Genomic DNA, 26,510 nt, shown 5'->3' on the forward strand with positions numbered 1-26,510 from the left:
AATGAGTCAACTCTTCGCATCAGGTGGCCAAAGTACTGGAGTTTCAGCTTTAGCATCATTCCTTCCAAAGAAATCCCAGAGTTGATCTCCTTCAGAATGGACTGGTTGGATCTCCTTGCAGTCCAAGGGACTCTCAAGAGTCTTCTCCAACACCACAGTTCAAAAGCATCAATTCTTCAGTGCTCAGCCTTTTTCACAGTCCAACTCTCACATCCACACATGACCACAGGAAAAACCATAGCCTTGACTAGACGAACCTTTGTTGGCAAAGTAATGTCTCTGCTTTTGAATATGCTGTCCAGGTTGGTCATAACTTTCCTTCCAAGGAGTAAGCATCTTTTAATTTCATGGCTGCAGTCACCATCTGCAGTGATTTTGGAGACCAGAAAAATAAAGTCTGACACTGTTTCCACTGTTTCCCCATCTATTTCCCATGAAGTGGTGGGACTGGATGCCATGATCTTCGTTTTTTGAATGTTGAGCTTTAACCCAACTTTTTCACTCTCCACTTTCACTTTCATCAAGAGGCTTTTTAGTTCCTCTTCACTTTCTTCCATAAGGGTGGTGTCATTTGCATATCTGAGGTTATTGATATTTCTCCTGGCAATCTTGATTCCAGTTTGTGTTTCTTCCAGTCCAGCGTTTCTCATGATGTAGTCTGCAAATAAATTAAATAAACAGGGTGACAGTATACAGCCTTGACATACCTACCTCCTTTTCCTATTTGGAACCAGTCTGTTGTTCCATGTCCAGTTCTAACTGTTGCTTCCTCATCTGCATACAAATTTCTCAAGAGGCAGATCAGGTGGTCTGGTATTCACATCTCTTTCAGAATTTTCTACAGTTTATTGTGATCCACACAGTCAAAGGCTTTGGCATAGTCAATAAAGCAGAAATAGATGTTTTTCTGGAACTCTCTTGCTTTTTCTATGATCCAGCGGATGTTGGCAATTTGATCTCTGGTTCCTCTGCCTTTTCTAAAACCAGCTTGAACATCAGGAAGTTCACGGTTCACATATTGCTGAAGCCTGGCTTGGAGAATTTTGAGCATTACTTTATTAACGTGTGAGATGAGTGCAATTGTGCGGTAGTTTGAGCATTCTTTGCATTGCCTTTCTTTGGGATTGGAATGAAAACTGACTTTTTCCAGTCCTGTGGTCACTGTTGAGTTTTCCAAATTTGCTGGCATATTGAGTGCAGCACTTTCACAGCATCATCTTTCAGGATTTGGAATAGCTCAACTGGAATTCCATCACCTCCACTAGCTTTGTTCGTAGTGATGCTTTCTAAGGCCCACTTGACTTCACATTCCTGGATGTCTGGCTCTAGGTCAGTGATCACACCATCGTGTGTACATATATACAATGAAATATTACTCAACCATGAAAAAGAATGAAATTGGGTCATTTAGTGATGTGGAAGAACCTAGACTCTGTCACTGAGTGAAAAAAGTCAGGAGGAGAAAAACAAATATCATACATTAATACATATATGTGGAATCTAGAAAAATGGTACTAATGAATCTATTTGTAGGACAGAACTAGAGACACAGATGTGATGAATGAACATATGGACACAATGAAGGAAAGAGAGGGTGGGACAAATTGAGACAGTAGCATTAACATGTATCCCCTAATATGTGTAAAATAGGTAGCTAGTGGGAAGCTGCTATACAGCACAGGGAGCTCAACTCAGTGCTCTGTTGAGCAGTAGGCTAGGAAGGGGGTTGTGGAAAGAGGCTTAAGAGGAAGGAGATAGCTGATGCAAGCTGTTGTACAGTAGAAACTAACACAACATTTTAAAGCAATTATACTTGATATAAAAAAATTAAAAAAAAAAAAAAAAAGGATCAGGTCAGCTGAAGTGGTTAGTATCCTCCAGTTAGGGCTGCTAAAATCCAACTAAGGACAGCTGGAATCTGAGCAGAAGTTCCCCAGGTATCTTTGGCTAACTGATTGAACACATGCAGAGCATGTGTAGTCTGTGTTCACCAGTGATAAGGCTGAAAGTTTGACAGAGATAGTAGGGGCCAAACAGTCAGTTGACTTGGAGTTTTGGCCCAGCCAAAGTAAAGACAACTTATGAATATCTTCTCAACCACAGGCTTCCAGCTGAACACTGGGAGAGCCACTTAAGAGTCAGGACTACATTCTGGGGCAAGTGTCAAAAATATTAAAGCCTGAGGATAAAATCAATCCACACTTCTTCTCATAAACAAAGTTTTATTGGATCATGTTCACTCCAACTCATTTGCTTAATATCTAAGGCTGCTTTTAACAATAAAGCTGAGCAATTTTAACAGAGACCTCATGGCCCCAAAGGCCAAAACTGTTTAATTTCTGGCTTTTTACAGAAAATGTTTGCCCACCTCTGGTGTGGAAATAGGGGCTTCCCTAGTGGCTCATCAGTTAAGATTCCACCTGCAATGCAGGAGAGTAGTTTGATCCCTGGGTTGGGAAGATCTCCTGGAGGAGGTCATGGCAGCCCACTCAAGTATTCTTGCCTGGAGAATCCCATGGAATGAAGAGTCTGGCAGGCTACAGTCCATAGGGCCACACAAAGTCAGACATGACTGAAGTGACTTATCATGCACACAGTATAGAATTTACTTTTGCATTATTTGGGAAGAAATAATGAGAGGTAGTTTTCTAAGCAGCTAATGTTCTCTTCATCTCCCCAGATTTTTCCTGGGAGTTAGCTCTTACACTTTTTTTTTAATGCTTTGCTCAGTTGTTGCCATACCCTCCTTTAGGGGATCTTCCTGACCCAGGAATCAAACTCCTGGTGTCTCCTGTATCTCCTGAATTGCAGGTGGATTCTTTACCAACTAAACTCATGGACCAGCTAAAAGAATCCAATTAGCCCATCCCTCTATAATCTTCCCCTTTGCTCCTGAACACTTTGAAGGGTGAGAATTTGGGAAAGACTATATATTCTGTCCACCTAGAGCTCACACTAACAACTATGTTGCTGCTGCTGCTGCTAAGTCACTTCAGTCGTGTCCAACTCTGTGCGACCCCACAGATGGCAACCCACCAGGCTCCCCCATCCCTGGGATTCTCCAGACAAGAACACTGGAGTGGAATGCCATTTCCTTCTCCAGTGAATGAAAGTGAAAAGTGAAAGTGAAGTCGATCAGTCATGTCCGACTCCTAGCGACCCCATGGACTGCAGCCCACCAGGCTCCTCTGCCCATGCGATTTTCCAGACAAGAGTACTGGAGTTGGGTGCCATTGCCTTCTCCGAATAACTATGTTAGATAGTTAGAATAGGAAAAAGAAGTCTAGAATGGTGGTGGCTAAAAGACAAGGAAGGGAAAAGCCTACAAAAATAGAACAAAGGAAGATCCGAGGACTGGAGTGAGGACCTCAGGTAGAACAAAAAGCACTCCTGGCTAGCCCAATTTACATAGGGCAGGCCCAGGGGGAGGAGAAAAAAACATATAAAAAAGGAGCCAAAGGGACGGGGGTCTCTCTCCTGCTCTCTCCTGCTCTCTCCCACTCTTTCTGCTCTCGCTCTCGCTCTCTCTCTCTCTCTCTCTCTCTCTCTCTCTCTTCTCTTCACATCTTTTGGGTCAGCATGCTCTCACACCTTGAGAATGTATTTTCCTTTATTTTCTAAATTAAACTGAGCTGTAACACGGAGCTGTGACATGATCTGTCTGGGGGCTGTAATCCTGGTCCGTCACTTCAAATTTTTGCTGTGATGAGACAGAACCTAGGAAATTATATATTCCCGTGACATCTATGGTGCCCTGACTCTGATGTAACCTGGCTGAAACAACCTTGGCACGCCCCTGCAAGGAGGAGGCCAAGCACAGCAGGAGACCAACTCCACGAAAGCTCCCGCAGTGGAAGCTGAACGCAAAGAAAACCCAGTGCAGGGGAAGTGACAAGAAGCCCAGCGTGCTGAAAACCAGGACAGAGAAAAGCGAACTCAGCAGAAAGCTCACACAGCTGTCTCACATTCCAGAAGACCTCTGGTTAAGGTAGGCAGTCGTTGCTCCTGTGGCTGGAAGGACATATACCTAGCAAAATCTTAATTCCTTTACAACCTCTTGTTTCTTGTTTCCTTGAACTACCCTGTGAACAGGCAAGTGTTAGTGGATGCAACTGAGGGACTCTGGAGAGGCTACTTCTCAGTATGCCCCAAAGGCTCCACTATCTGCTGAGCCCCGGTAGCTGTTACCCAAGCCAGTGGGGGTTCTCCTATCCTTAATCTTCTTTATGCCAAGGATCAGGCCAATGAAAATTGTGAGCACAGGTCAGGTATTGAGCAGATTTTCTGGCAGGTTATGAAGGGGATTCCTTGGCAAGTTTTTCCCACTACTTTTTCCTCCCATCCTCCAGCTCCTCTCTCCCTGGACTTGAGCCCTGCCAAAACCCATGATGCCTGGCTTCAGGACCTAATGAATCTCAGGCTCTGATGTCTCATTGCAAAAATTCATGCCCTTGTGCTATGTCATTCTTTCAAAAGTTGTGCCCTGCCCCCTTCCCTCCTGTTTCATGCTCTTTTCCTGAGCCCCATCCAGGTCCACAATGTTGCCTCTACAATCTTCTGGAGGGACAACCAGAAAATAGCTGGCCCTTGGGAGGGAAATACTGTATAATATCCAATCCCTCTAGATAATCAGGACTTCATCTTCCATGTTTCCTACAACATGTACAACATCAGCATCTCTCAGTGAACCTGCTAGGGTGGGAGACAGGCACACAATGCTTGCTAGAAGTCTATCTGTTGGCATCCCTTCAAAGGCAATTGGGCTTCCAGGGATAATGTTTGCCACTTTGGGGGTTAGCCCTGCAGGCTGTTCGGGCCCAAAGCCTTACCATCCTTCTCCTAACGTTACAAGCATCAGATCAGATCAGATCAGTCGCTCAGTCGGGTCCGACTCTGCAACTCCATGAATCGCAGCACTCCAGGCCTCCCTGTCCATCACCAACTCCCGGAGTTCACTCAGACTCACGTCCATCGAGTCAGTGATGCCATCCAGCTATCTCATCCTCTGTCGTCCCATTTTTCTCTTGCCCCTAATCCCTCCCAGCATCTCCACTCCACTTTTATGGAACATCTGGTTTATTGCCTCTTATCAATTTGTTCTTAAGCCGATTACTAACTCCTACAACCAGGACCCTGCCCCCTTGTGGGCAACATTGCTTCACCCTGCTTATTATTAAAATACATTAATCCCCCTAACAGGGCCAGATAACCCACTCCTTTGTCTTTACTTCTGTTATTACCTAAAGTGGGTCTATGACAATGGAATGTTTACCATTGGAGACACCCTAAACTGCTCTTATAGAGGACTATGGGAGGAAATCAGTGACTTACAATCCTTTAGAGTAGTAAGAGGATAAGGCTTATGACTGTTTCACCAGGTTCCCAGTCCCTGGGCACAGGCTTGGATTGCTTTCATCATGATATCTATTCCCATCTGTGGTGAACAAACTGGCAATAAGTTAAAATTGCAACCCCTTAATCTTACCCAGCACTGGTCATGCTGGAGACCTTGGGGATGCCCAACTCCAGCCCAGGGGTTCCAGGAGGTCGACCTGCCTCGATCTGCCTAGGGATCCAGTCCCCAGGAGGTTGTCACACCTCAGCCTACTTGGAGATCCATCAGCCTAGGATCCCAGGAAGTTGACCTGCCTCAAACTTCCTAGGGATCTTGTCTCTGAGAGGTTGTCATGCCTCAACCTGCTCAGGGATCCACCAGTCCGGGGGAGGGAGGAGGTGGGGGGGGAGCTGGGCCCCAGAAGGTCAAAATGCTTTGACCTGCCTAGGGATCTGGTCCTCAAAAGGTTGTCACGCCTCAACCTGCTTGGGGATCTGCCAGTCCAGGAGTCCCAGGAAGTCAATATGCTTCGACCTGCCCAAGGATTCAGTCTCCAGGAGGCTGTCATGCCTCAGCTTGCCTGAGGATCTGCACCCTGACCCAGGGACGCCCTGCTCTCAGGTTGCAACAGTACTGGGTAGGATAAGCTTCAGAAAGACTCACCCCTAAAGAAGTCCACCCATGGAAATAGAAGGAAGCCTGTTACTTGTGGGACTGTGCCCAGTCTCAGCAATAACTCAGGAGCCCAATGAGAACCCCATGGCCTTTCTGGAAAGGCTAAAAGAGACCTTCCAAAACTTTACTAATCTGGACTTAGACTCTTACAAGGGACAGGTGACTTTAAAGGACAAATTCCTGTCCCAATGTGTATCAGACATCAAGATAAAGTTATAACAGCTACAGCAGCAGGACCCTGCTGCCTCTTTAGATGAGATGGTCCAGCCAGCCACCAATACCTTTTGTAACAGAGAACAGGAAAGGGAGGCCCAGGAGAGGGAGAAAAAGAAAGAGACAAGGCATGCCCAGATGCTGGCCGCCCTCCAGGGAAGTGCTATGGCAAACCCCAAGTCCTTGAAGGACAAAGCACGAGGCAAATGCCTAATCTGTAGACAGGCAGGGCATTGGGTCAAAGAGTGTCCACACCTGTGACAAGCCTCCTAAAATGGCTTACTACAAATACCACAACTGGGACACTGGGTGGCACTCTGCCCTTGGGACCCAAGAGCCTCAAAGTCAAGCGCCAAGCTTTCCATCACGATGGTTCAACAGGACTGAAGCGGCCCGCTCCAGCCAACCTGCCTGTCACAGATAACCATCATGGGACTGGAGTGAAGGGTGCAACTGGATGTGGCAGGTAGGTCCAAGAATTTCTTGGTAGACACACAGGCTACCTGCTCTGTCCTGACCTCCTACTCCGGAGCCTTCTCCTCCCAAACCTATACCATTTTGGGTGCTACAGGAAAAACATTTACAAAAAGATTCACCTGAGCACTTGTTGCTGGGATAGACAAATATTTTCCCACCAGTTTCTAGCGGTCCCTGACTGTCCTCCCTTATTGGGAAGAAATTACTCCCTGCCTTTGAAATCTTGCAGCTATTGCAGTCCTGATGGAAGATGCTTTAAAACTCTCTTTTAAGGGCAAACTGACTATTTTTACTAGTCACCAAGTGAAACAACTCCTAAACTGGAGAGGCCATTTATGGATGTCTGATCAAAAAATCCTCAGACATCTAGTGCTGATGGAAAATCCAGGCCTCACTATCTACCCTTGTGAGATTCTTAACCCAGCCACCCTCCTGCCTACCCCCAAGGGCTCTCTCCCCTTTTACTCTTGCCTAAAAACCTTGGGCCACTGAACAAAACCCTGAGAGGGATTGTCGGAAGATCCTCTGACCGATCCTGAGGAAATATGGTACACTGATGAAAGCAGCTTTGTCTTGGATGGAAAAAGAAGAGACAAATATACAGTAGTCTCCAATTTTGAGACCATAGAGGCTAAACCTTTGCCACCAGGTACTTCAGCCCAATTAGCTGAGCTCACAGCCCCGACTTGAACTTTAGAGCTGGAAAAACGAAAAAGAGTAGCCAATTACATTGATTTCAAGTATGCCTTTCTGGTGCTATATGCACATGCTGCTATTTGGAAAGAAAGAGGCCACTTGACAACCCGAGGGTCCCCAATTAAATATGGTGATCAAATCCTTAGACTCTTGGAGGTAGTCCATCTGCCCACTGAGGTTTCAGTCTCCCACTGTAAAGGACAACTAAAAGAGATCACGGAAGTGGCACAAGGGAACCAAGCAGCTGATTAGGCAGCTAAGAGACCAGCATTACAGAACAATGATCTAATAAGGATTGCCACCATAGACCAATTTCCCAGAAACTCCTTCATATACTGAAGGTGAGACTCAAAGCTAAGAGTGAGGGTTTCAGGTTTAAAAAAAAAAAAAAAAAAAAACCCTCAATAAAAATTGCATGGAATTGAAAAAAAAAATATTTAAATAGAAAACAAATAATACAATGATAGATTTAAATCCAACCGTATCAATTACACTAATGTAAAAGATCCACATTCCAATTATAAGGCAGACACTGTCATATTGAATAAATAAGAATTTATAACTACAGCAACAAGAACATTACAGAAACTAAGAACAGAAAGTTGGGACATTAATTAATTATAATCAAACCACTTTTTTGTATACCTGAAACTAACGCAACATTGTAAATTAACTATACTTCAATTTTTAAAAGTTAAAGAAAATAAAAAGGAAATAATAAACTTCTAATTTATACCTAATTTGTACCTTTAGTAGACTGAACATAATTCTGCTAGATTTATATCAATACTGAAGAAATTTAAAAACATCTGAGATGAAAGCAAATGGTGAATAAAATTAAGTTCAAACTGAAAAAAAAAAAAAAAAAGAAGATCATACGGGGTTGTTCCAAAAGGAGGGACTCTTTTTTCTACCTGAGAACCTCCAGTGGAATTTGGTTAACTCTTTACATGCCACCATTCATTTAGAGGAAGAGGCCCTCCAAAGATTACTAAAAAGGTCCTTCAGAGGAACATGCCTCCAAATGACTGTAAGGCAAGTGGTCTCCTCTTGTCCCACTTCCCAATTAAACAACCCCAAAGGAGCTTGAAGACCCCAGCTGGCCCAGCCTATCCAACCACGTGGGACCTACCCAGGATAAGGCTGGCAGATGGACTTCACCCAGATACCAGTTTCTCAAATGTAGAAGTACCTATTAGTCATGATAGATACATTCACAGGATGGATTGAAGACTTTCCCACCCAGAATGAAAAAGCTGAGGAGATGGTAAAAAAAAAAAAAAAAAAAAAAAAAACTACTCCAAGAAATCATTCTGAGATTTGGTCTGCCCAGGTCATTACATAGTGACAATGGGACATCATTTACTTCTAAGGTCACCCAAGGGGTCTCTAAAGCATTAGGCATTACTTATTATCTCCATTGTGCTGGAGGCCTCTGTCTTCAGGAAAAGTAGAAAGAGCCAACCAATTCTTAAAATCAGCGATAAAAAAGATAATCCAGAGACTTCCCTGGGATGGAAGGAGGCTTTACCAATGTCCTCCGCACCCATGTAGCCACTAAGAAATAGGTTGGTCTTCGTCCTTATAGATGCTATATGGGAGACCTTTTGTTTATGTCAATGACCTCTTCCTAGATCCAGAGGCTCAGACCCTCTGGTCTTGTACCATGGCCATTGGGCAATCCCAACAGGATATACGCTTGTGGGGTGTCAACCAGGACCCAAAAGATTCTAAAGAGTCACCGCTATATGCTCCAGGTACCCAAGTCCTAATTAAAGTCTGGAAAGATGGGTCCCCAAAGGCTCAACTCCAGCCCAATGGAAGGGCCCCTACCCTGTAATACTTTCTACCCCCACAGCAGTCTAGGTACCAGGACATGACTCCTGTATTTACTACTCACAAGTCAAGCTGTGGAAGAAAACAGAAGAGGACACTTAATACACCTATGAGCCTCTGGGAGATGGCAGATATCTATTCAGAACTACAGATGAGTGCCATTTTAATGAACACCCCCAAAATCAAGTTTCTGGGGATAAGATTCCTCAGGACAGCTCTAAAGAGCCAACACAGCTTGGCAGGGGTTGCACTCCAAAACAGACAGGAGATAAATCTTCGATCCCTGAACAAGGAGGAACTTGAGCCATCTTGAATGAGACATGTTGTTTCTGGGTAAATACCTCCAGCTAAGTTAAAGAAAGTCTCACAGTCCTCAAGAAAAACATTCAGACCCTCTGGACCTCAAAGAATGAGCTGGAGAGTTCTCGGGGTGGCTACAATCTCTCTTTGGGGGATCCTCCTGGTGACGGAAATTTGGAGTTGACTAATGCCCCTACTAGTGCTTGTTATCATCATATTGATGCTGCTAATGATTGCTCCATGTACTATCAATTGTCTAACCGGTTTTGTTTCTGCCCAGGTCAACAAGCTACAACATAAAGTGCCAGTTCAACAAGGATATGCAGAACTACAGCTAACCACAGAAAATATCACTCACTCTTAGAAGGACACCGCTACAAGGACTCTGAGGACTGAGACTAGCAAGAAGGGGAGGCCCAATGCCCCTTGCCATCCCAGTTCAGCAGGAAGTAGCCAGAAAGACCTCGACACCCCTAATCCCAAAGAATTGGGCCTCTCATCTCCTGAGAGGGGAATGTTAGGTAGTCAGAATAGGAAAAAAGAGTCCAGAATGGCAGTGGCTAAAAGACAAGGAAGGGAAAAGCCTGCAAAAATAGAACAAAGGAAGACCGAAGGACTGGAGTTAGGACATCAGGTAGAACAAACAGCACTCCTGGCTAGCACAATTTGCATAGGGCAGACCCAGAGCAGGAGAAAAAAACATATAAAAAGAGGAGCCAAAGCGCCAGAGGTTTCTCTCCTGCTCTCTTCCACTCTCTCCCTCGTGGGCGCTCTCTCTCTCACACACTCGCTCTCTATTCTTCAAGTCTTTTGGGTCAGTCTCGCTCTCTTGCATGCACATGCTCTCTGTCTCTCTCTTCTTCATGTCTTTTGGGTCGGCATGCCCTAACGCCTCAAGGATGTATTTTCCTTTATTTTCTAAATTAAACTGAGCTGTAACACGGAGCTATAACATTGATCTATCCGAGAGCTGTGACACGGTCTGTCCAAGGGCTGTAATGCTGGTCCATCACTTCAAATTTTTGTTGTGATGAGACAGAACTGAGGAAATTACACACTTCCCATGACAACTAAAGTTAGAACCACTTCAATGTTTTATCACATATGGGGAACTAAATTGCTTTGCCACTTAATATAAAATTTTGTTTAGCACACAAACTCCTATAAATATTGAATTTCACTTCAACCTTTCCCGAGAAAAATGGATTTATTTACAACTCCCATGATTGTATATGCATAATTCAAAGTCAAGTCACAGGAGTATACACCCTATGTCTACTATTCCTAGTCAAGGCACCTGAATGATCTGCCCATCATTTGACTAAATTTTTTCATGTGCCGTAAATGAAAGCTGTTGTCCCCAAAGCTGGACAATGTCTCTCTGATGCCCTTTAGCTGAGTCATCACAATGCCATATGCCCTGCATTTGCATAAAAGTAGGCTTTCATTTTCAGCCAAAGTCACCTCAACCTGAAGAGATACAGGGCACAGAATATAGAGTAGGTTCTCAATAAATATTGACAATAAATTAACAGTGTGTTTTATAAAATGTAAAAAAAAAAAAAAAAAAAAAAGCAAAGAAGTGATAGTAGCTGGAGTATACAAATAAGAAAGCATTCAATGAGGTAAGTGCACATTGCTGGCTTTTTTCTTAAAGTCACACACCCTCTCAATAGTCTGTTGCTATAGCAGTATTGGTTTTTGATTCTCTGATTCCTATAATCATTATTGGAAGCAATTCTTCCCAGGGTCCTCTATAGATATTAGACTAAGGAAGTCTAATTAGACTAAGGAAAACAAAATTATGAACTGAACTCTCTATTAATCATCTATTTTTGTGTAGTTGAAGATAACTCTTTCTGGTACAAAGATGCTAAGACTTTTTAAAAAAACTATGAAGATCATCTATCCAGTCACATTCATTCTAGTGATTTCTTCTCTGAGATTGAGACCAAATATATTTTTAATACATCTAGTGTGAAATATATATCAAAAACTATGCAAATATAAAAACTTTTCTACCTAAAACTAAGAATGCCTCCTTTGGTCTTGTGTACATAAGCAATCACATGTATAAAGATATATTAAAACTTACAGCAACATTTTTTATTATAAAAAGAAGAAATATAAACAATAGAAGTTTCCAAACTCATGGTACTTATTATCAAAAACATTAAAACTACATAAATTCTGTCATGAAAAATTACTATAAAATATCTGTATGAGGATAATTAAAGATAGATTGCATGTAAATGGTAGATCACAATAGTTTTTACAAATTTACTTATGTACTTATGCTTGAGTTGGAAAATCTCTGACATTACTTTTGTAAAATAATCTGTGATGGCAATCTCTATGTCATTCTTTTTTTCCTTTCTACCTTCATATTTTTCATAGTATCCATGAGATACTTAAGAAAGTGGCAGAAGTCTTCTTATGCCAATTGCATTGCCTTACTACTACTGCAAGGAAAACATCAAATAGTATATCACTTGACTTCTATTATCCTGCACCATCTTGGTGTGTCTAATGCAATTGTTGCATTTTTTTGTTCTCAAAGGCACTGTCCTCACTGCTGCCTGTGTGAGGCTGGATGCCAAAACTTTTTATCCCTTAGTGACTTTTAAACCTGGATCTCTAAGGACTCTTTTGTTTGTTGATTCTATTGACTATTGTTATGAATGGGATACATAAATTAACTAACCATAATATTTGGTGCCAAATATGTTTTCCTGATCAACAAGTTCAGCAGATCAATTATCTCTAATTATTTAGTCACCCATGGTGCACCTAGCCCATTAGACAAGACATTACTTCCTTTTAGCTAGCAAGAGAAGAACGTATATTCTCAGAGTAAAATGGCACAGGGCCTCTCACAGAGGAAGCTCTGTATGGTATAGGAGGGCTCTGAGCATTTTCAGGGATTTTCTAGCTGAGTGTGGTTCCCTAAGAAAACCTAGCAGTCACACGTCTCCTCTGGTATATTCCTGTTCAGCGTGTGTATCTTCAAATAAACTATCAACAAGTGCCATGAAATAATTTACTGCTTAAAGGGTAAGTATGAAAATGTTTGCTGCTTCAGTTATATACACAGTATGTACATGTGTATTCTAGCAGAAAGTGGGAGGTGGATGAGGAATGTTATGATAGATTTCTCTAAGCAAAGAGTTAGAATTTTTAATTCACTTTTAAACAATTTTTATTGGAGTACAGTTTATTTACATTGTTGTGTTAGTTTCTGCTGTACAGCAAAATGAATAAGTTAAACATATACATATATCCACACTTTTTAAGATCCTTTTCTCATATAGGCCATTGCAGAGTATTTAAAAGAGTTCCCTGTGCTATACAATAAATCCTTACTACTTATCTGGGCTTCCCTGGTAGCTCAGCTGGTAAAGAATCCGCCTGCAATGAAAAAGACCCCAGTTCAATTCCTGGATCAGGAAGATAACCTGGAGAAGAGATAGTCTACCAACTCCAGTATAACTCCAGTATTCTTGGGCTTCCCTAGTGGCTCAGTTGGTAAAGAATCTGCCTGCAATGTGGGAGATCTGGATTTGATCCCTGGATTGGGAAGATCTCCTGGAGGAGGGCATGGCAACCCACACCAGTATTCTTGCCTGGATAATCCCCATAGACAGAGGACCCTGGCAGGCTACAGTCCATGTGGTCGCAAAGAGTCGGACACAACCAAGCACAAGCTCATTATCTATTTTATATATAGTGGTGCATTTATGTCAGTCCCAGTCTTCCAATTTATCCCTCTCTTCCATGTAATACTTAAATAGCCAAACACTGCAATGAATACTAATATTAGCATTTGACAGGAATAACCCACAGCCATTTTTCTAGAATGATGGCTCTTAGAAACCATTAATAGGATTTTTGCTGAATATTCAGAAATAAAATCCCTAAAGAAACACAAAAATAAAATCCACTGCACACCTGCACACATCAATAGCAGAGATTTTATTCATTTTTGATCTTTTGCAAAATTAAAATATTTTGTGAAAGTTAAATTCTTAAGGCAGATTTTAGTCAATTTAAATACATGATCATTAATAAACATTTAATACTTATGTTAGACTGAATGCAGATAAAAGCAAAAGATTGATTTTTAAGGATGAAATTGTTTTAAGACCCAAGCAAAACTGAATCAAATGTGAAGGGAACTGCTGCTGCTGCTGCTAAGTCGCTTAAGTCGTGTCTGACTCTGTGCGACCCCATAGACAGCAGCCCACCAGGCTTCCCCGTCCCTGGGATTCTCCAGGCAAGGACACTGGAGTGGGTTGCCATTTCTTCTCCAATGCATGAAAGTGAAAAGTGAAAGTGAAGTCGCTATGTCGTGTCTGACTCCTAGCGACCCCATGGACTGCAGCCTATCAGGCTCCTCTGTCCATGGGATTTTCCAGGCAAGAGTACTGGAGTGGGGTGCCATTGCCTTCTCCAATGAAGGGAACTACTGGTGGTGAAAAAGGACTTTAAAAAGACAGAGATTCGCATTGTGAGTTATGGTCACCAACAGATGACAATGCATTGCCCAAGAGGGTATCAGTCTTCCATCAAGTTTTATCTACCCTGAGCCTCAATTAATATTCCTGTCTGTGATGGGGGTCTGTCAGCTATGGACACTTCACCCAGTCGACTAAACCAATAGTAGCAGAAGACAGGATTTACTTGCTGAGAAAAAAATGGGAAAGACATTGTTCAAAGCTTTGTGAAATAAGTTAAACAGAGAAAGAAAAACATCCTATGGTGTCAACTATATTTGGAATCTAAAAAAAAAAACTTCTAAAATATAAAATTGGACTGTAATTCAAAATTCACTTCAGTTTAGTCATTCAGTCGTGTCCAACTTCTTGTGACCCTATGAACCGCAGCACGCCAGGCCTCCCTGTCCATCACCAACTCCCAGAGTTTACCCAAGCTCATGTCCATTGAGTCCGTGATGCCATCCAAACATCTCATCCTCTGTCATCCCCTTCTCCTCCTGCCCTCAATCTTTCCCAGCATCAGGGCCTTTTCAAATGAGTCAGCTCTTCACATCAGGTGGCCAAAGTATTGGAGTTTCAGCTTCAACATCAGCCTTTCCAATGAATACCCAGGACTGATCTCCTTTAGGATGGACTGGTTGGATCTCCAAATTCACATTTATAAAATAATTTCCTTTGGTCATTATGTATAAATAGACTGGGTGGCTCAGCTCACTGTAAAATAGGAAATGTATCATTCAAATCAACAAGTAAAAACCATGGATGCTGGATGAGCCAAATAAGCAACAGAGTGTTCATTATTGGCTGATGTCATTGAATTCTGCAGTTCAAACATCTCTGACATTTACAGGTAGGTTTGGCAAAATCCAGGAGTCAATAATGAGAAACCACACCACTGTAACCGTATTCATTCTTCTAGGACTGACAGAAGATCCTCAGTTGCAAGTTTTGCTTTTTATTTTTCTATTTCTCACCTACATTTTGAGTATAACTGGAAATCTGACCATCATTACCCTAACACTAATAGATCCTCACCTTAAAACACCCATGTATTTTTTCCTCCAAAATTTCTCTTTCTTAGAAATCTCATTTACAACCTCCTGTATTCCAAGATTCCTATACAATATATCAACTGGGGACAGAACCATTACTTATAATGCATGTGCGATTCAATTATTTTTTACATATCTTTTTGGAGTAACTGAATTTTTTCTCTTGGCAACCATGTCATATGATCGCTATGTGGCCATCTGCAAACCCTTGCATTATATGACAATCATGAGCAACAAACTGTGCAAAACAATGATCATCTGCTGCTGGATGGTGGCACTTATGACTATCCTCCCACCACTCAGCTTAGGTTTTCATCTGGAATTCTGTGATTCTAACGTCATTGATCATTTTGCCTGTGATGCATCACCTCTCCTGAAGATCTCATGCTCAGACACATGGTTAATTGAGCAGATGGTAATAGCCTGTTCTGTACTGATCCTCATCATCACTCTCATATGTGTAGTTTTCTCCTATATATACATCATAAGGACAATTCTAAAATTCCCTTCTCTTCAGCAAAGAAAAAAAGCCTTTTCTACCTGTTCTTCCCACATGATTGTACTTTCCATCTCTTATGGCAGCTGCATCTTCATCTATGTCAAACCATCTGCAAGAGAGGGAAATATTAACAAAGGTGTGTCACTGCTTATTTCTTCCATATCACCAATGCTGAATCCTTTTATATATACTTTGAGGAATAAGCAAGTTAAACAAGCTTTTAATAACTCACTGAAAAAAACTGCATTTCTCTTAAGAAAGTAAAATAAACATGTTGATAAATCAACTGAAAGATACACATCTATCTTATCATTTACATAAAGCCAAGAAACTATATTGTAACTTCTTAGCTTATAACCAAGCAGATTGATCTCAGAACCATTTAATCTTTAATTTCCCCTTCCATTCATATACTAAACAACTAATTATTGAATATTGCTTTATGAGGAACAAAATATTTCACTCACAATTCTTTAATGAGAACCTACCATGATCAAGTCATTCCTTTTACTTCTTTAAGTGATTTTCCCAGACATTTCATAATATTGGTATAGGGGGGAAGCCATTTTTACTGAATTATAATTTTTATACAGTATTTATTACTTTCAAGTGTACAACAGAATGATTTTATATTTTTATACATGGTAAAATCATCACCACAATATGTCTAGCTACAATCCATCTGTTGATTCTCCAGATATCAACATATTAATAAGGGAAGATTATGAAGAATGTTAAACCAATATAGTCAAAACTTAGATGAAATAGAATAGTTAGTTAAAAGATAAAATTTGAGAAGTGACCCAAAAGTAAACAGAAAATATGGATACTTTTCAATTTTAGAAATTGAATTAATATCTAAAAATCTTTTCCCAAAGAAAACATCAAAATCATATTGACTCAAAATGACGTTGATGAATACCATCAAAGGGATAAATAATGCATTCTATGAATATTGTTTCAGAACACATGAAGAAATTATACATTTTTAGTCTTTTGTGAAGTTGATATAAACCTGATACAAATACTAGGCAAAGAAATTATAAGACTAAAATTGTAGGCCAAAACCCCTCATGATCACACATGCAAACATCCTTAACAATTTACTATCAAAGCACAAATAAATAAAAATTATCAGGAAAATTTAGCAGACACTTTCAAAGGAATTACATGAATAGCAAATTAATTAGCACATGGAAAGAAGCTCAATATCATTAACATTAGAATACTCAAATTGAAACAAGTCTAACACTCATTAGAATGGTCACAATTAGAATGTAGGCTGTATTGTCAAATATAAGTCATAACGAGGACAGAGAGAAACTGGAACTATCATGCAGTGCTGTTGGGCATACATGAAATGATACAGCTTCACATAAAGTTAAACACAGTTATTGCTTCCATCTTTCTAAATTCCATATATATGAATTAGTATATTGTATGGATGGTATGGAGAGGGAGGTGGGAGGGGGGTTCAGGATTGGGAACACGCATACACCCGTGGCGGATTCATGTTGATGTATGGCAAAAGCAATACAATATTGTAAAGTAATTACCCTCTAATTAAAGTAAATAAGTTAAAAAATAAAAACTGAAAAAAAAAGTTAAACACAGTTATCATAGGTCTTAGCAACTTGGTGTGTGGTGATTATTTAAATAGATGTATTTTTCAAATTTTCTCAACCTTTATACTTAGAATGGTTGCAATTCATTGTGTATAAATTATACTCTAATAACATCGATTTTAAAAGCAAAGAAAATATCTTCAGGAGGTACTTCACATAAATATCTTGTGATTTTCCTGCTTGTCCAGTGGTTAAGACTGCACACTCCTCTGTAGGAAGCACAGGTCCATTCTTGGTCATGGAACTAATATCTTTCACGCCATTGTGTTGTTCATTCGCTCAGTTGTGTCCGACTCTGTGACCCCATGGACTACAGTATGCCAGGCTTCCCTGTCTTTCACTATCTCCTGGATCTTGCTCAAATTCATGTCCATTGAGTCGGTGATGCAATCCAACCATCTCATCCTCTGTCCTCCCCTTCTCCTCCTGCCTTCAATCTTTCCCAGCAACAGGGTCTTTTCTAATGAGTCAATTCTTCGCATCAGGTGGCCAAAGTATTGGAGCTTCAGCATCATTCCTTCCAGTGAATATACAGAGTGGATTTCCTTTAGGATTGACAGGTTTGATCTCCTTGCAGTCCAAGGGACTCTAAAGAGCCTTCTCCAGCACCACAGTTAAAAGCAACAGCTCTTTTGCACTCAGCTTTCTTTATGGTCCAAATTTCACAACCATACATGATATTGGAAAAACAATAACTTTGACTATCTGGACTTTTGTTGGCAAAGTAACGTCTCTGCTTTTTAATATATTATCCAGTTTCATCATAGCTTTTCTTCCAAGGAACAAGTGTCTTTTAATTTCATGACTGCAGTCATGATCTGCAGTGATTTTGGAGACCAAGAAAATAGTCTGTCATGCAGGGTGTGAAGAAAAAAAAAAAAAAAAAAACTAAACTAAATGGCAATTAAGCATATGAAAATGAGACAGACCAAGAGGCATCCATAAAGATTCTTAATGAGATGTGCATTCTCATGGGGATTCTCCAGGCAAGAATATTGGAGTGGGTTGCCATGCCCTCCTCCAAGGGATCTTCCTAACCCAGGAATTGAACCCAGGTCTTCAGCATTGCAGGCAGATTCTTTACCATCTGATCCGCTAGGGAAGCCCCCATGGAGATGTGGAGAAATAAGAATCCTTACACACTTCTCACAGGAGTGCAATTGGTACTCGCACTTTATAAAATATCCTGCATGACTAACAACTGAATCTTAGGTATGTTACCACCACAAATGTACACAATTATTGGAGTTAACCAAGAGCTTGTATCTTCGGTGTACATTAACAGCAGTACCAATCAATTTTGGCATAATTGTACACTGAGATGTTACACCACATTGAAAAAGAACTACTGCAATATGCCTCAAGTGTTTTTTTTTTTTTTTTAATTGGAGGATAAAACTTTATATACTGTTCATGGGGTTCTCCCCATGAACAATAATACTGGAGTGGTTTGTCATTCTCTCCTCTAGTGGACCACATTTGTCACAGCTCTTCACTATGATCCATCCATCTTGGGTGGCCCTGAACAGCATGGCTCATAGCTTCATAGAGTTAGAGCATGGCTCAACTTCATAGAGTTTACCATGATGAGATGACTGTACACATGGACATCATCAGATAATCAATACAGAAATCAAATTGATTATATTCTTTGCAGCCAAAGATAGAGAAACTCTATACAGTCAGCAAAAACAAGACCTGGAGCTGACTGTGACTCAGATCATGAGCTCCTTATAGCAAATTTCAGGCTTGAAAGGAAGAAAGTAGGGAAAACCACTAGACTATGCAGGTATGAACTAAATCAAATCCCTTATGATTATACAGTGGAGATGATGAACAGATTCAAGGGATTAGATCTGATAGCTAGGGTGCCTGAAGAACTATCAATTGAGGTCTGTAACATTGTACAGGAGACAGTGAACAATCATCCCCAAGAAAAAATTCAGGAAGGCAAAGTGGTTGTCTGAGGAGGCTTTACAATGAGCTGAGGACTGCAAGGAGATCAAACCACTCAATCCTAAAGGAAATCAGTCCTGAATATTCACTGGAAAGACTGGTGCTGAAGCTCCAATACTTTGGCCACCTGATGCAAAGAACCGACTCATTGGAAAAGACGCTGATGCTGGGAAACATTGAAGTCAGGAGAAGGGGAGGACAGAGGACGAGATAGCTGGATGACATCACCAACTTGATGGACATGAGTTAAGCAAACTCCAGGAGTTGGTGATGGACAGGGAAGCCTGGTGTGCTGCAGTCCATGGAGTCACACAGAGTCGGACACAACTGATTGACTGAACTGAACTGAGGAAAGAAGAGGATCAAAATGCAAGGGAGAAAGGAAAAGATATACTCAGTGAATGCAGAGGTCCAAAAAAAAAAAAAAAAAAAAAGCAAGGAGAGATAAAAAAAGATCTTCTTAGATGAACAATGCAAATAAATGGATGAAAACAGTAGAATGGGAAAGACTAGAGATCTCTTCAAGAAAATTGGAGATATCAGGGGAACACTTCCTGCAAGGATAGCACAATTAAGAACAGAAATGGTAAGGCCATAAGAGGAGCAGAAGAGATTAAGAAGAGGGGGCAAGAATACACAGAACTATACAAAAAGGGTCTTAATGATCTGGATAACCTTGATAGTGTCACTCATCTACATGAGTCAGACATCCTGGAGTGTGAAGTCAAGTGGGCACTAGGAAGCATTACTATGAACAAAGCTAGTGGAAGTGATTGAATTCCAGCTAAGCTATTTCAGATCCTAAAAGATTATGCTGTTAAAATGCTGCACTCAATATGCCAGCAAATTTGGAAAATTCATCAGCGGCCAAGGGCTGGTAAAAGTCAGTTTTCATTACAATCCCAAAGAAGGGCAATGCTAAAGAATGTTCAAATTTCCATACAATTCCACGCATTTCACATGCCAGTAAGGTTATGCTCAAAATCCTTCAAGCTAAGCTTCAGCAGTAAGTAAACTGAGAACTTCCAGATGTACAAGCTGGATTTAGAAAAGGCAGAGGAACCAGAGATCAAACGACCCATTGGATCACAGAAAATGCAAGGAAATCCAGAATAACATCTACTTCTGCTTCATTGACTTCGATAAATCCTTTGACTGTGTGGATCATGACAAATTCTGAAAAATTCTTAAAAGAGAATTTTAAAAAACCAGACCACCTCACTTGCCTCCTGAGAAACTTGTATGTGGATCAAGAAGCAACAGTGTGTTCAAAAGCAGAGACATTACTCTGCTGACAAAGATCCAAATAGTCAAGACTATGGCCTTCCTAGTGGTCACATACAGTTCTGAGAACTGGACCATAAACAAAGCAGAATGTCAAAGAATTGATGCCTTCAAAATGTGGTGTTGGAGAAGAGTCCTGAAAGTCACTTGGACAGCAAGATCTAACCTGTCAATCCTAAGGGAGATTCACTGAATATTCACTGAAAGGACTGATGGTGAAGCTGAAGCTCCAGTATTTTTGGTCATCTGATGTGCACAGACAACTCATTGGAAAAGTCCCTGATGCTGGGAAAGATCAAGGACAGAAGGAGAAGAGGGTGTCAGAGGATGAGATGGCTGGACAGCATCACCGATGCAATTAACATGAACTTGGGCAGACTCCAGGAGATGGTGAGGGACAGAGAAGCCTGGCATGCTGCAGTCCATGGGGTTGCAAAGAGTCAGACATGACTGGGTAAACTGAACAACAAGAACAACTCTTAATAAATCACTAAACATAAAAACAAAGAAGCTAAGTGACTCTGATATTTTTGAACATGTTTTGAAAACTAAGGGATATAATGACTTTGGGTGGTTAGTCTTAAAGTCATTAATAAAAGTAGTGAGGGAAAGGAGGAGATAGGGTATTCAAATTCCCAGCTCAGGTACCACATTTATGACCTAAAGGTTCCATTTTGCTCTGAAGGAGAGCCTCATCTCCTATAGCTTCAAGGCAGAAACTGCTGAAGGTTAACTGCAGAATCCGATCCAGCAAAAGTTGTCTCTTCACCCCCAGTGGCAGCAGCATCTCTAGCCCCCAAGGTTGGCCTCTCTACTCACTTCCATCGAAGGTCACATAACAAGTCTCAACAAATTTAATACATTGACATCATATAATGTATTTACTCTGACTACAATGAGATGAAGCTAGATATCAATAATAAAATATGGCAAAACCAATACAATATTGTAAAGTTAAAAAATAAAATGAAATAAAAAAAAAACAAAAAAAAATATTTTAAACAAAACAAAATAAACAACTAATAAGCCACAGAAGAAATCACAAATGAAATTAGAAAATACTTAGAGACGACTGTAAATCAAAGCATAACTTTCAAAACTGGCCTAAGTGACAAGAAAGGCAGTGCTCAAGGGAAATTTAGGTATGTAAATACCCATCAATAAAAAAGAGAGATCTTAAATCAAGAGCATAACCTTACAATTTGGGGAACTAGACAAAGGAAAAGCTAAACCTAAAACATGGGAAAGTAAGATAATATAGAAGTATAGGAATATAATAAAGATTAGAACAGAAAGAAATGAAATAGAGAATAAACTGTAGAGAAATGGCTTTATTTAATCTGTGCTTTGGTCCAAGTGGAGCAGAAAATGAAATAAACAAGCAATAACAAAAACTTAAGAACCAGTTAAAAGACTATATGGCAAGTTAGCACAAACAGATACCACAAAGTTCTGCAATCATTAGAATTGGTCAGCTACAGTTGATTTTTTAACTTTTTCCCTTTCTAAGTATAGTATTTATAAGTTGTGCTTGGGGAAAACATAACTTTGAAATGCATGTATATATTTCTTCAATTTTTAATTTATTTCAGTTTGACATAAAACTTAGGAGTGTCACTAAGCAAGACCTTATGAGACCTCCTGAAAAAACACCAACCTTGTGCTCTGTCTAACTTTTGTCTATAGAAAAAAAGTTAGTCAAAGAACAAATTGAATCAGAGCAGTGAATAAATGCAGAATTATAACAGTCAAGCAAGACAAAATAATGATACTTTACCCATTTAACAAAGTCAAGGACCTTTAGTTCTTCCTGCAAGACTATAGATAATAATCTTGAACCATGTCCTTTGACCTGTTGTTCAGATACTGAAACCCCCACCATATGGAAGAATTTAACTGTGTGCCGCTTACAAGTACATTGACCTTACATGACTCCTTAGACCCAGAAGGCTGATAATGCTAACTCCCCATTACCTCAACAACATCCAATCAGAAGAAAGTCCACAAGTTGACCGTGCCTTGCTCTTTGAACCTTTACTATAAAACTCCTTACATGTATAATATCATATATGAAATGAGTCGCCAGTCCAGGTTTGATGCATGATACTGGATGCTTGGGACTGGTGCACTGGGACAACCCAGAGGGATGGTACAAGGAGGGAGAAAGGAGGGGGGTTCGGGATGGGGAACACGTGTATACCTGTGGTGGATTCATGTTGATGTATGGCAAAACCAATACAGTATTGTAAAGTAATTAATCTCCAATTAAAATAAATAAATTTATATTTAAAAAAGAAAAAAAATAAAACTCCTTACTACCCTCTTCAGGTGGGGATGCACACTTTTGAGGACATTAGTTCCCTTTACTTGAAAAACCAATGAGCTATTTCTTTCTACTTCATCCAAGACTCTGTCTCTAAGATTTAACATGGCACCAGTGTACAGAGGCTGAGCTTTGATGTCAAGAGAGTGGTAATACATGACTGCTTTCACTCTCTCCCTTCTCAATTTGAATTGCTTTCTTTATATTATGAAGCATCTTTTTGTGTTTTAAAATTTCATAGTTCCAAAAGTTCGGAGTGTATATTTTCCCACTGCAATCACTTATTGCTAAATAATACATTTATGAGTGTGTACATGTGTGCTCTGAGTCATGTCTGACTCTTTGTGACCCCTTGGACTATAGCCTGCCAGGGTCCTCTGTCCATGGAATTTTCCAGGGAAGAATATTAGAGCAGGTTGCCATTTCCTACTCCAGGGGATCTACCAGATCTACCAGATCCAGATCGAACCTGCATTTCTTGTATCTCCTGCATTGACAGGCAGATTCTTTACCACTGTGCTACCTGGGAAGCCCAAATAATACATTTTACACTTTTCAATTAAAACATCCTACTGTATTTTTATAGTTATGTTGTCATTGTTAAAAATAATTTATCAATATTACTGAAGACTATTTTATGCATCAGTGTCTTAACTGATGTTTTAAAAAAGTAATACACATAAACTTTTAAAGAGTTTCCTTGAAATTACACTTCTATTATACGGGAGAGGCTGTACCATACACTGGAATGGACATATACCTTGGAGATGAATGCTGCTGGGTGCAAATAATATTTTCCAGCAATTACTAGCAATAGATAGCTTTGCTAGATCTATTCAAATATATTTTTCATAAAAACAAATGCAAATAAAAAATAAACTTTAAAAACAATAAAGAGGGTTGCCAATGGAAGAATGGGAATGAGAAATGGAGATACAAGAGAAAAATTTTTTTTTAAAAAATAAAGGAATAGGAATATCTAAAGATGATTATAATACAAAAAGGTCCAAGAGACATGACTTTCAACTGTCTACACAGAAGAAGGAAATGGGGATCATTAAACTTCAATTTTACCCTTCCTCAAAAATTTACCTAGGAGACTGACTTGTTTTGAGAATTTGCAAATGCATCTTATGGAAAAATTTATTACTCATTGTATGATTAGCATTTCTATGAGTGAAAAATGTGAAAAGACATTTTAAAATTAAAAGATATGTGGAACACTTTGTTATGAATAAAATTTCTTTCCATTTCACAAAAATTGCACTCATCTTATTCTCTCTATATGATTCTTATTCAAAGTTAGAATTTTTATAGATGTTCCCTCTCTCAAAGATTAGTCTTTCATGTTTTATATGGGATTTATTCAACTAACATTTCTTTAAAAAGCAATATTGATCATCATTGGCTTTACAGACATTCATATGCACACTAAACACATAATAGTAATACTTGAGAAAAAGTAGATGGGGAATTCATGACATTTAGGGGAAGCATAGTTTCTGTGGAAATTAGATAGCAAAGATGGCTTGCTCTCTCTGTATCTACACCCTCTGCAATGTGTGTCCGAGCTTCTTTCATGCACAAGTGATTCCGTTTTTCTCCCTTGAATGTTGGTTGGTCCCATGACTTGCTTGCCTAATAGAATTGTGTGTTCAGTTAAATTCAGCCACTCAGTCGTGTCCAACTCTTTGTGACCCCATGGACTGCAGAGAGCCAGGCTTCCCTGTCCATCACCAACTCCTGGAGCCTACTCAAGCTCATGTCCATTGAATCAATGATGCCATCCAACTATCTCATCCTCTGTCGTTCCCTTCTCCTCCCACCTTCAATCTTTCCCAGCATCACAGGATTTTCAAATGAGTCAGTTTTTCGCATCAGGTGGCCTAAATATTGGAGCTGGGGATATTGTGTCTAGGACTTCAAAGACTTTGCCTGCTTCTATTCTCTCCCTTGGAGCCTCATGATCTTACCATGCGAACAACTGTTAGCTGGAAGATAAAACACCATCTGGAAGAGGGTTCATTTATCTTAGGAAGGAGTCACTCAACCTCTAAAGTTGTGAGTGAGGCCCAACCTGACAACAAGACGTAGTTATCCTTAGTGACAGTCCTATAAACAAACCCAGCCAAGATCAGCTGATATCTGCTCAAATAGACAGAAACACTCCATTGACTCAGAAACTCAAGTTTTAAACCACTGATTTGAGGATAATTTGTTATTGCATAATAATGAAATGCAGAAAGTGACAGCTGCCCATACATGGGGCTCCACACAGAGCACTAGAGAGGGATGCAGGGAAGGAATCCTTTGTAAGAGGTGATGCCTTGCAGGCCTTGAGATGAAAGTCAAGAACATTCCAGTCTGGACCATTGCAGTTAATGGTGAGAAATGTGAAAGGGACAAAACAACCAGATGTAGAACATCACTCCTTGAGAAATATTAGTAAAGGCCATACCTTGTTTTTTCAATGTCAAAGATAATCTATGCCTTAATATTGAATGCTTTGTCTGTATCACAAGGCTTCCTTGTATTTTGCTGGTTTAATTTTCTTGATGTTTAAGGACTTTAGTTTGCTGTGATTTGCTGGCTCATGTTGACTTAAATTAGTTATATTTAGAACTTCCACTGTATTGTGTCTCAGTACTAGTCTTGATTTATCATCACAAGGATGGTTTTATTTTCTCAGCATATTTTTTATAAAATCACTGTCACCTCAGTGATAAATTAGTGTATAGGATTCTTTGCTTGAATGAGAATCCAGTGAATCTAAACTAAATATTTGGGCTTTAAACTTTTTTTTACAAGGTACATGTGTATCTTCAGGTGTCTACACTCTTATTTTCCTCTCTAGCAAAATAATCCTTTCCTTTTGCTCAAATTAATCCATTATTATCTTTAGTTATTCCTGCTTGAAAAGAACAATTCTAATTATATATATATATATATATATATATATATATACACTGTTTTGAACATTTACATGCAAAACAAGACAATAGATGCTATCACTCCACTTATTTTACTATCAGTTCAAGAATTCAATTTTTTTTCCACACAAGAATTACTAGTTATTGTATTGGTCACAGTGAGATTAGAGTTTAAGTAAGGCCCTTTTCCTAGAAATCCACTTCCATATTTTTTTGATATGAGTTGTCATCTTGTAGAAAGTTTGTTTTCAACAAAAGTTGAAATGACACAACTTGTCTATTTCAACAGGCATTGAAAAGATGGTTTTGGATCCAAGATTAAATAATAACAGTGGTATAAGAATGTTAATATAAACAAACAATAGACCAGGGTACATTAGTTAAGTAATGAAAACTGTGACTTTAAAGCTAAATGCTCTTTTTAAATTTATATTTTATGCTTATAAAATAAAAGTTTCAATATTCCTTTACTTCCTTGAAACAATGAAATTCTTTTGATTTAGTCTGTAAAAGCTTGTTTCACTTGCTTATTCCTCAGGCTATGAATTTATGGGTTTAAAATGATGGCAACTGAAGTAGTAAGCACTAACACACCATTATTAATTGCCATTTCATCCTTTGCTGAAGGTTTGACATAGATGAAGATACAACTGCCATAGGTGATAGAAACCACAATCATGTGAGAAGAACAGGTAGGAAAGGCCTTCAGCTTCTGTTGGGCAGAACGAAACTTTATGATGGTCTTGATGATGTATATATATGACAGAACTATACACAGAAATGGCCCAATGTCAGTCAACACAGCAAGGGAAA

The 26,510-nt window shown here is 39.7% G+C and overlaps 1 protein-coding gene across 1 annotated transcript; it reads left to right on the plus strand.

The window, feature by feature from the left end:
- Positions 1–14,907: 14,907 nt before the first annotated feature.
- On the plus strand, positions 14,908–15,943 carry LOC112584339 (olfactory receptor 6C68-like). Its single transcript, XM_025282444.3, has one exon. It carries the CDS (start codon positions 14,908–14,910, stop codon positions 15,841–15,843), a length of 936 nt encoding a protein of 311 aa, XP_025138229.3. The 3' UTR covers positions 15,844–15,943.
- Positions 15,944–26,510: the final 10,567 nt, after the last annotated feature.

The sequence above is a fragment of the Bubalus bubalis genome, chromosome 4 (genome assembly GCF_019923935.1).
Source record: "Bubalus bubalis isolate 160015118507 breed Murrah chromosome 4, NDDB_SH_1, whole genome shotgun sequence".
In the NCBI taxonomy this organism is placed as follows: Eukaryota; Metazoa; Chordata; class Mammalia; order Artiodactyla; family Bovidae; genus Bubalus; species Bubalus bubalis.

Coding starts and splice junctions, on each gene's coding strand:
- LOC112584339 (XM_025282444.3), top strand. CDS start 14,908: ATGAGAAACCACACCACTGTAACCGTATTCATTCTTCTAGGACTGACA.